Genomic DNA, 11,610 nt, shown 5'->3' with positions numbered 1-11,610 from the left:
GTATTGTAATATTTGTGGTAGGTTGCTACAAAATGGCCCCCAATAAACCATGCCCTCTTGTGCCCACTCATGTACATTTACCAAATCATTTACAAATTACTTTGCTGCTCCTCTTACTGTGAGGTAAAACCTTTTCCCTCCTCCACTTGATCCTGGGCTGCTCTGGTAACTCGTTCCAGCAAAGTGCACACAAAAGGGACATCATATGACTTCAACGTGACTTCAGAGCCTAGGCCTCAAGAGGTCTTTCAACTTCTACCCTTCCCTACTAGAACATTTCCACTGCCCAGTTCAGAAGTCCAGGCTAGAATCATGAATGATCAAACACCATGCAGACAAGTCCCAGCCACTATGGCCTCAGGCAGGCGTGAGGCTGTCTCAGGCTTTCCAGCCTCATCCACCTGCCTGGTACGGGCGGCGCTGTAACTCAGGCAAGACAGCAGCACAGCCGTGCGAGTGGGCTCAATCCACTGACACATCATGAGATGACCACCTGTTTTAAGACAGGAAGTTCTGGAGGGATTTATTAGACAACAAATATGCAACTGATCAGAAAGTAGAAGGCCACAGAGGAATGAATCACTCAAACACAAAACAAGAAGCTATATGATTTCGAAAATTTTATTTCCTGAGGGTAAAAACTATAAAACTGGATAAAGGAAAAAGAAATCCTGAGAATCTGATTTAGTATTCAATCCTTGTAAAGTCATTAAGTTTAAATATAAGTGCTTTAAGTTCATGTTCACAAAACTAATTATTGGGTTGGCCAGAAAGTTCATTTGGGTTTTTCTGTAAGAAAAACTATGGAAATTCTATGGAAAAACCCAAACAAACTTTGGGCAATTCAATGTAATGATATAATAAATTTGCGGCGGTTTTTCGTATGTGTCAGAGGGTGTAAACCTCCTTACTACAACCTAATTCTGTCCAACATAAGCTTTCAGATTAAATTGTAGTGGTCTTTCCCAAACATAGTAGGCTTGTATCCCTGTGGTGAATGTGGAACCACTGATTTCAGGGAAGTTAGCATCCAATCATGTATTTCATATCCTTTGGCAACTAGAAAATGTTAAAGTGCTTGAAAGATGGACTCTATGATGATGTCCAGAAAGAAGACTTATTACCTACTTAGGTACCAACAAAGATATTTGAGAGTTAGATTTGCACTGTTAAAATCTGTAGATTGGCATTGTTGAGGCTGATCTTAAACTATGCATAGTTCTATAGTCATATTGTAATTTGTATTGCTGCATCAGAGGAAGCTTAAAAATATTTCTACTTTCTATGTCAGGATAAATTTTGAGAGCATGATTCTACTGATCTCTACATTTAACAAGTTTCCTTCAGTTAACATCCCTTCCTGTCTCACAATACCACCCACTCCTGGCACCCAATTATATATTTTGGTAAGTGCTTAATAAATGATTAGTCTCTAGAGATGAGGCGTTTCCATCAGTTGCATCATATCATACAAAGCATGAAAAACCTGCTGAACTAGCTTCTCTGCATCAGTCTCTGGACATGATTTCCAGGCTGAACAGGACACAACAAACCTGCGAAGTACAAATAATAAATGATTAAGTACAACACAATGTCAACAGGAAAAGGCTCCAAGTGGTGACAGTGAAGAAAGCCATGACCCTTGTTCCACCTGGCTATTCGTGTATGAAACAGTATTGCTTGCTCACTGTGGGTAAATGTAGCCTGACACAATAGAAAGTAAAGCCACATTCTTCCATATAGCACAACTCCTAATTTACCTTGTAACTAGAGCCTAAGTAAGGACAAAAGGGGACAAGAAACTAGGCAGAACTCAAGGGTGCTCTGGAGTTAGGTCTTAGTGTGCTAAATAAACTCGCCTTTTCCTATAAAGACCTTTCTAACATGCCACAAATGGGATGAGTTAAATGAATTCATGCCACTGTCTGCAATAAAACTTGAACTATTTTTAAAGAATATTTGAAGAGAGTAAACAAAAATAATAAAATAGAAAAAGAAGGGTAAGAGGAGAGAAAGGCTGTTTCTAGAAAAGCCAGAGAAACTCTCTCGAAGCCAAGATATGCCCTCCACACTATGTTCTTCTAGAAGCTCCTGGTGAAGAAATCCCCTATGCAGTAGCCGATAAAGGTGGCCCCAGGAAGCTGAAATAAATAGGAAGAAAGCCTGGCTCTTCAAGGGCTCAGAGCAGAAACGTGGTTACTAATTAATTTTCTTGTAACTAGCTTTCCCCTTTACAGACACACAAATTTTCTACACCAAAACATGCATTATGCTCAAGTTAAAATCAAAATATTGTATAATATGTCTGTGGATGACCATGCGATTTTCACATCACTGAAAATTAAGACAGGAAAGTAGTTATCTTTGACATGTACTTTAGATTAAGCAGAATGACATAAAAACATGTTCTGGCCCAGTATATAATAATGAAACCAATGTTTGAGTGGATTATATTTGCTGAAAGATATACAGGAACCTACAGAAAGTCCTGCCTTGCTTTCACTGGTGATTCATGATCAGTAGGCCTTTTCTAGCTATACTGTACATACACCTCTCAAATATTTAGCAAAAGCTAAGTATTTCTTCACAAAGAGTAACAATTTCTATTTATGTGTTAAATTTTTTTTTTAAATTCAGTTATATTTTTAAACTATAGAAAGAATAATCATTCCTACATGCACAATTCACCAAAGAATATACACAGATGCCAATAAACAAAGAGAAAATGTTCTGCTTCATATGAATTCAGGTTAGGTTATATTTTCCTATAAAAATTTGTATAGACTGCTTTATAATGCCTAAAGTTGGCAATGATATGATAAAATAAGGAACACTAATTATCATATTATTATTTGTAATGAGAAAAACTGAAGATAGTAGGGAAGTGGTTTAATTATGGAAATCCATAAGACTAAACCTCAGATACGCAGATGACATCACTCTAATGGCCAAAAACTAAAGAGCCTCTTGATGAAGGTGAAAGAGGAGAGTGATAAAGCTGGCTTAAAACTCAATATTCAAAAAACTAAGATCATAGCATCCAGTCCCATCACTTCATGGCAAGCAGAAGGGGAAAAAGTAGAAGCAGTGACAGATTTTCTTTTCCTGGGCTCCAAAATCACTGCAGACAGTGACTGGAGCCATGAAAGTAAAAGATACTTGCTTGCTCCTTGGAAGCAAAGCTATGGCAAACCTAGACAGTATATTCAAAAGCAGAGACATCACTTTTCTGACAAAGGTCTGTATAGCCAAATCTGTGGGTTTTCCTGTAGTCATGTACAGATGTGAGAATTGGACCATAAAGAAGGTTGATGCTTTCCAACTGTGCTGGAAAAGACTCTTGAGAGTCCCATGGACTGCAAGGAAATCAAACCAGTCAATCCTGAAGGAAATCAACCCTGAGTATTCATTGGAAGGATTGATACTGAAGTTCCAATACTTTGGACACCTGATGCGGAAAGCCAAATCACTGGAAAAGACACTGATGCTGGGAAAGATTGAGGGCAAAAGAAGAGGGCGGCAGAGGATGAGATGGTTGCATGGCATCACTGACTCAAGGACATGAATTTGAGCAAACTCTGGGAGATAGTGAAGGACAGGGAAACCTGGCGTGCTGCAGTCCATTGGGTCACAGAGAGTCAGACACAATTTAGTGACTAAACAACAAGACTAAATATTACTCAACCAAAAATACCTCAAAGCATATTTAATGGCACTGAGAAATGGCTGAAATAATATTGAGAATGCAATTCACAAAAAAAAAATTATAATATGATCTACATTTATAAAAAAGTATACGCTATAATCAATGCACATTATACATTAGAAAGATATGTCATGTCTTATAACAGAAACGTTAAATTTGTTCTTATATTTTTCTATATTTTACAAAATATTTTTAACAATGAGCATGAAGTACACATAAAATGCTATTTCAAAAATAAACTAACTTTCTCTAGGTCATACATTTTCAAGCTTAACAATGAATGAAAAATTCCTTTCAGAGAATTTCCATGTATTTGGGGTATATACACAGTAATGACTCAGAAATTGAGTACACCTTGAGCTCTGACTTGTTTTCTGAGCTCCAAACTCATATATCCAACTGCCTACTGGCATATTATCTTGTATATAAATACAAATTATAATTAATTCCTGTATTAGCAGAAATTTTGAAGTGACCATGTACAAAACGAAATTATTACTTCTACACTAACATGCCCATTTCCCCTCTAATTTTCTCCATCCCAGTAAATGCCACCATTGGAATCAGTAATCCATCAATAAGTCTTACCGGTTCTACCTCCAAAACATCTCTCAAACCTCTCCATGCTCTCCACCTTCAGTATCAGCTGCCTTGTTCAACATACATACCATCCATGCTTCCTGATTTCTTTCATCTCATTCTTGTTCATATTACTATCTACCTAATTTATTCTGCATATAACAGCCAAGGGTCCTTCTCAAATGTAAATACAACAAGTTTAACTTTAATACTTAAAATTGGTAAAATGCTTCCCGTTACTTTTTGGAGGAAATCCAAACTCCTTACCATGTTACAAGGCCCTACATCAATGGAGCACCCCAACCAAATCAGTACCTTCAGGAATACTGCTTCTAAAGCTCTTCAGGTAATTCTCAGATGCACTAGGGTTGAGAACACTGCCCTTCCTACCAGTTTTAGCTCTGGTCTCCCCCTCTTCTATCTCTTTTTCTACTAACTTCCCACTCAATTGTTAATGTATAGCCATACTGCCCCTTAATATTCCAAGCTCTTCCCTAGCCTCAGATTTGTGTGCTTCTATTAAACAACAAAGTCACTGGGAAATAGGAATGAGCACAATGTGTTGAGCTGGAGATTCAAAAAAATTAAAAATCATGTTCTTGCAGGCTTATATTCTAGGAAGTAAAGATAGATAATACACACACACACACACACACACAGACTGGGTGGTTATAAATGTTAAAATACAACAAGTGTGTGTGGAGAAGGGGGACTGCTATTTTAGATGGTCAGGGAAGGTCTCTCTGATGAGAGCCTTTGAAATAAGGGGGTTACCTTTGCACATACTGCAGGGAAGAGACTATTAAAAGGAGGAAATCACAACTGTGAGGGCCTCGAGGATAGTGCTTTCCTGGCAGGTACAAGGTAGCCTTTGTGGCTGGAGTGGAGGCAATCAGAAGCACTGCAGGAGACAAGGTCAGAGAGGCAGATGAGAGCAAGATCATGAGGTCTCTCAGGAGGACTCTGGATCTCGTGTGACTGAAAGGAAAAGCCCTCGGAGGATTCTGAGTAGGAGAGTATGACCTGGGTTCCATTTGGCCATCAGGGCTGCTGCGCAGAGAATGGTCTGCAGGGAAGGAAAAGCGAAAGCAAGAAGAGCACGGAGGACCTGCTGCAGAGCGAGCAGGGGACAGATGCTGGAGGGCTGTCCTCCTAGCAATTCATTTGATGAACTCCTTCACACCCTCGACATCTCAGCCTCATGAGCCCTCCTCAGACACGTCCCCTGACCACACACTACATAAAGCAGTGCTCTGTCTCCCTGCCAGCTTGTTTCTATGACCACACTGACTCAATAATATTCATCATTATTTGCAGTCACCCTACTTATTTGTTTCCTTTTGTTCCTATTTCCCATGTAAAAACTACAATCTACAAGAGAGGGGATCTCCTCTGTCTTGTGTCCTGAGCACACAAAACAATCTTCGGCACATTGTAAGTTCTCACTAAATATTTCCTGAATGAGTGAATGGAAGTTCCGTCCCAGGATCATGAAAAATGTATTTTTTCAAAAAGTCAAAGACCTGAGGCATATATGGCCTAAACTCTTAACCCTGCATGCAAGGTGAGATCCACAACTTGCCAGGAAATATGTTACAATCTTCAGGTTTCTCTGTATGTGATGATGATTTTTGACTTCTGACTATTACAAAAAAGGATAATAAGATCTATGTTTAAACTTTATCATTAATTTATAAATTAATGTATAGAAATTGCAAATATGACTATGGGAATATGCCATCTAAGACTTAGATGTCAACAAACACAAGCACCTCGGGTATACACAAACCACGCTTGACATGGAGGTAGATAATAAAATTTTGAAAAAAATAATACTGACTAAATTCTTTAAAAAAGGAAAAGTAGAGAAACAGTATTTCAGAAAGTGAAACATGTCAGACAAACCATTAGTTCCATTTTTCACATTCCACCTGAAATGCCTCTAAGCCTGCTCTCTTCTTATTCACACAGTGCTAAATGTAGCCTCGTTATGTTAATTCCCTGACCCAAGCTCTTACAAAAGAGACAGCCAGATGCTATGAACAGGGACTTCCCAAGTCTTTGTCAATTCTTAATTATCTTGTTCTCCACCACTCTTTCTCTTGCCAGGTTTTAGTATTTTCTTTCTCACTCTTTCCAAAAATTTAAGTCAAACCCCATACAATAAAAATGAAATGCATCTGACAGGGTAAACCATCCTTTTCTGAATATAAGTTAATTTACCTTGTCTCTTGTCTTGGTATCATTGCTATTGTCTATGACTGTACTAACCACCACATATGTATAGACCATCAGTTTTTACCTGAACTTAGCATCAAATACCTGAGGTAGAACAAGTGTACTGTAATATGTGTACTGATTTTGGAGGATGATGATGACATGGTCACCGAGTCAATCTTGAAACGGTGTTGTGCACAAAACACCTCAAGGACTGATTTCACAAAAGTCTCAAAAGCAGGAAAGAGAGACTAATTATGCATCAAACACCTAAGTGGTAAAAAATAACTGCCCGTGGAGCAAGTGACAGATGATAACATCAGAATCATAGTGGAGGGAAGACATTCAAAAAACGAAAATGAGCACAGTAAGAATAAAAAAGAGCAGCCTTACCTGTCATCTCTGATATGATAGAAGAATCCATAGCCATTGTGCACCATGGGAACCATCACGCCCTGGACTCTTAAATAACCAACCAGACTGGTTGAGAGAACAAAGTTCCCACTTCCTCCACTGCACAGCACAAAGAAAGGATATTTTACTAGGCTTACAGAGGCTTGTTTCTGAAAAGCTTTTAACATCCAGGAAGAAGAACTGCTGAGGTGACAAGACACCGCTTTATGTTACCTCCTGGAGAAGAGGGGGTCTGTGAAGAGTTCTGGAACAGGGAGGCCTTCCTCCTTTGCTATGAGTGAGAGGCCTAAGAGATGACGGTCAAATCCTGCAATAGAACCCCAAACTTGAAGTTAGATAAGAGTTTCCTGCACAAGAGAATTTTTTTTTTTTTGAGTGACAATAATTCCAGTGTAAGTACCTTTTCCAGTTGAACAATCTTTCATCATTTTATTATGTTTTGCAAAAGCTTCTAACATCATGTGCTTCCGCTCAAGAAGCTGTATTAAAAATCAAGAGATACTTTAATAACAAACTGTACAGAAACCAAACGGAAAAACCTGAGCTCAAAGTAATTAGAATTTGGGTAATTCAGAAGAGAAAAAAGAAAGATTTCAAGAAAGACCTTAAGACACATAATTTTTGTGTCGTTTTCTGCACTTCTATTGCCTTTTTTAAAAAAATATGTTTTATATTGGGGTACAGTTGATTAACAATGTGGTGTTAGTTGCAGGTGCACATCAAAGTGATTCAGTTCTACATATACATTTATCCATCCTTTTGCAGATTCTTTTCTCATTTAGGTTATTATGCTCAGAATACTGAGCAGACTTCTCTATGCTTTATAGTAGGTCCTAGTCGGTTATCCATTTAAAATATATCAGTGTGTTCATGTCAATTCCCCACTCCCAATCTATCCCTCCTCCCAACCCTTACCCTCTTCCACTGCCTTTTCCTTCCTATATGCTCCGAAACTTATTTCCTTTCCAGAACAAGAAAATAGGAACTTGTGGGTAGCACTAAAGTGATATTAACAAGTATAAAGACAAAAGCAATTATGATTGCAAAACGAAAGCATAGTTGTACAAAAAAGATAATTAAGCAGTTCCATGAAATTAAAATAAGGTAACACATATATAACTAGGTGCTTTCCTGGTGGCTCAGTGGTAAAGAATCCGCCTGCAATGCAGGAGACAGGGGTTCGATCCTTGGGTCAGGAATATCCCCTGGAGAAGGAAATGGTCACCCACTCCATTATTCTTGTCTGGGAAATCCCAGGGACAGAGGAACCTGGTGGGGTACAATCCATGGCGTCGCAAAGAGTTGGACACAACAGTGACTACACAACAATATATAACTATAACTATGTCTATCAAGACTAAAAAAGCAAATGCAATACCAAAACAGCAGTGGGAACATACCACCCTTTTGTGGTAAATGCTTAAAAGTAAGTATAAAACAAAACAAAACATATAAAGCTATATTGGTTCTAATATTAAAAAAAAAATCTCATTTCAAAAACGTTCAACCACATCAAGAAAAGTTTCCTTGTAAAGGCGTTTGGGAACAGTCTGCATTGTATGAGTATTATCTAAAGGCAGATCAACAGTAGTGAAATACTCAAGGTGTGGGAAATTATTTTGCCTCGAAGATGACACAAATGGGCTTATCAGGTCTTCCCTGTTTCTTATTCTCTCCAAGGGCATACTTCACTGGCAAATGAAGAAATGTTTGACAGTTTCCAGGAAAAAATGTTTGAAAATATTTTACTGATTCAGGGATTTGAAGAAGTTAGTTATTCAAGGGTCATGTTTCCTTTAGAACAGACAACTTAATTTTTTTTCTTTTTGAATACTCACACTGGTAGAAGGATTCTGCATGGATTGGCACCAATTGACTGCTTCTACTGTACATGGTCGCACAGTCTCTGTACGGCCATGATAAAATAATCTTGTCATAGCTGTTTCATAGCAGCAACCAGGACTATGAGAAAAAAGAAAAATGAAAGGGAATGTATTATGAGAAAGAAAACACTATAATGTTACTACAAAGAGTTTACCTAGTAAAGCTGGCTTTGGTCAGAGATTAAGTTCTATGATATACACTGCAATTGAGATTTTCAATAACAAGAGGCTATTTTCAACAGCCAAGAGCAAAAACTACTCAGGCCTAGTATAACATATGTTTCAAAGGCGTGCCTGCCGTCAGGTTGTATGCTTTGGTGTCTGTGGTAGGTGGCCTCTAAGATGCGTCCAGTGGTCCCTGCCTCCTGCTCCTAATGCCCTGGTATAACCCCTCACGCTGTGTGTAGGATGGCCTTGGTGTCTTCTTTCTAACAAAAAGAACAGGACAAAAGCAGTTTGAAGTCACTTCTGAAATCAGGTTACAAAGTGAGCTCTCTCATGCGCTTTCACTTCCTCACTCTGAGGAAAGCCTGCTGCCATGCTGGGGGCTGCCCTGTAGAGAGGCCTCTAAACTAGAGCTTGGGAGGAAAGGCACCTTACTAATAACCACTTGAGTCTAGACACAGATCCTCTTGCAGGAGTGCCTTCAGGTGGGGACACGGCACTGGCTGACACCCTGACTATAGCAATGAGGTCAGAGGCATCCAGCTAAGCTGCACCTGGCTTCCTGACAGACAGAAAATGCGAGATGACAAGGAAGTGTTTGTTGTTCCCAGCTACTAAGATATTGGGTAATTCGTTACATGGCAATAGAGAATACAGTGTGCTTGGCCTTTAGTTCCCTCATACAGAGCTCAAATGACTGTAAAATTAAGTAAAAGCATTATTTAATAAGTTCCCTAGGGCAGGGGTCCTCAAACCTCTGGGATCCAATGCCTGATGACCTGAGGTGGAGCTGATGTAATATTGGAAATAAAGTGCACGATAAATGTAATGTGCTTAAATCATGTTGAAACTCTCCCCCTGCCTCCCCATGGAAACTCTGTCTTCCACAAAACCAATCCCTGGTGCCAGTAAGGTTGGGAACTGCTGCCCAAGGATGATGACTATTTTCCTGGGTTGGAGAATGATATAAATGATATAACAATTTTCAGTACAAAGCTCTCTTTCCTGGTGATAGGAATTCAGTCAAAGCAATAAAATGGAATTAGAGTAAAAGGTCTGAAAGTGGGCACTGCTGCTGCCGCCGCCACATCGCTTCAGTCGTGTCCGACTCTGTGAGACCCCAGAAGGGGTCAAACACTTTTTTATTTTTTGGTCATGCCACACAGCTTGTGGAATCTTAGTTCCCTGATCAGGGATCAAACCTGGGTCCATGGCAGTGAAATCACCAAGTCTTAACCACTGGACCACCAAGAAATTCCCTCAAATAGTTATTGGGCCTCCTCTGTTCAATGTTTCTATAAGACTATCTCCCTGAGCTGAAATAGTATCTTTTCAAAATGTGAATAAGAAAGTATAAGTAACAATCTAGGGACTTCCCTCCTGGCCCAGTGGGTAAGACTTTGCCTTCTAGTGTAGGGGGAGTGCGTTCAATTCCTGGTTGGGGAGCTAGGATACCACATACCTCCTGGCCAAAAAACCAAAACAGAAGCAATACTGTAACAAATTCAACAAAGACTTTAAAAATGGCTCACATAAAAAACCTTTAAAAAAAAATTAAAAATAAAGGCAGTAAGAATGAATGAAAAAATATCACTACTCAGCAACTTGTAATGAAATAATAGAGATATTGGTAATGATCATCAATGGCCACTAAAACCATTAGGTAAAAATATCACGGAGGAAACTTTATAATGGATGTTGGCTAACAACTGAACAGGATATGATAGGAAACAAATAAGATGAACTATTTGATTTACTGTTATAAAAAATAATAAAATTTACTGATTACTATTTTTAAGTTTCCAAATCTAACTATCAGTTTATAGGAAACATGGGAGACAGAGCAACAATGCTTAACAGTTTTTTTAAAGGACAAATACATAAAATAGTAATAAAAATTTATGTCCATGAACACACAATGTAAAAAAACATAATCTGTGACAAAATAAAAAGGACAGCACCATGATGGACAAAAGCACAGTGTATACTACTGAAACTAAGCCAGTATTATTCAAACTAGGTTGTTATAAATTTAAGATGTTAAACGTAGTTTCCAAGGTAGCCATAAAGAAAATGGCTTAAAAAATAGAGACAAGAAAGACAGGGAAATTAAAATGGTACACTACAAAAAAAAAAAAAAATCAACTAAATACTAAAAAATGCAGGAATGAAGGAACTGAAGAACAAAAACACATAAGACCTACAGAATACATAGCAAAAGGGCAGAATTCTCCCTCATCAGTAATTATCTTAAATATAAATATATTAAACTCTGCAAAGGTAGAGATTGGCAAAATGAACAAAATCACAGTCTATATACTATCCTCAAGAGATTTGCTTTAGATATGAAAACACTTCAGTCACTCAGTCGTGTCTGACTCTTTGCGACCCCATGAACCGCAGTATGCCAGGCCTCCCTGTCCATCACCAACCCCAGAGTCCACCCAAACCCATGTCCACTGTGTTGGTGATGCCATCCAACCATCTCATCCTCTGTCGTCCCCTTCTCTTCCTGCCCCTAATCCCTCCCAGCATCAGGGTCTTTTCAAATGAGTCAGCTCTCCACATCAGGTGGCCAAAGTATTGGAGTTTCAGCTTCAACATCAGTCCCTCCAATGAACACCAAGGACTGATCACCTTTAGGAT

General features: G+C 38.7%; 1 protein-coding gene across 2 annotated transcripts in view; it reads right to left on the bottom strand.

Annotated features, from left to right (window-relative positions):
- Window positions 1-605: 605 nt before the first annotated feature.
- CROT (carnitine O-octanoyltransferase) overlaps window positions 606-11,610 on the bottom strand; it is a 61,209-nt gene continuing 50,204 nt past the window's right edge. For both annotated transcript variants that reach the window (XM_010859132.1, XM_010859133.1), the window contains exons 14-18: window positions 8,755-8,878; window positions 7,317-7,395; window positions 7,130-7,223; window positions 6,896-7,015; window positions 606-1,553 (exon numbers count right to left, since the gene is read on the bottom strand). In XM_010859132.1, the coding sequence (XP_010857434.1) occupies window positions 1,433-1,553; window positions 6,896-7,015; window positions 7,130-7,223; window positions 7,317-7,395; window positions 8,755-8,878 (538 nt within the window). In that variant the 3' untranslated portion in view covers window positions 606-1,432. The remainder of the gene's footprint in view (window positions 1,554-6,895; window positions 7,016-7,129; window positions 7,224-7,316; window positions 7,396-8,754; window positions 8,879-11,610) is intronic.

Source organism: Bison bison, unplaced genomic scaffold (genome assembly GCF_000754665.1).
Source record: "Bison bison bison isolate TAMUID 2011002044 unplaced genomic scaffold, Bison_UMD1.0 scf7180017864454, whole genome shotgun sequence".
In the NCBI taxonomy this organism is placed as follows: domain Eukaryota; kingdom Metazoa; phylum Chordata; class Mammalia; order Artiodactyla; family Bovidae; genus Bison; species Bison bison.
Note: the sequence above shows the minus strand (reverse complement) of the source record. Positions and strands in the feature narration are given on the sequence as shown.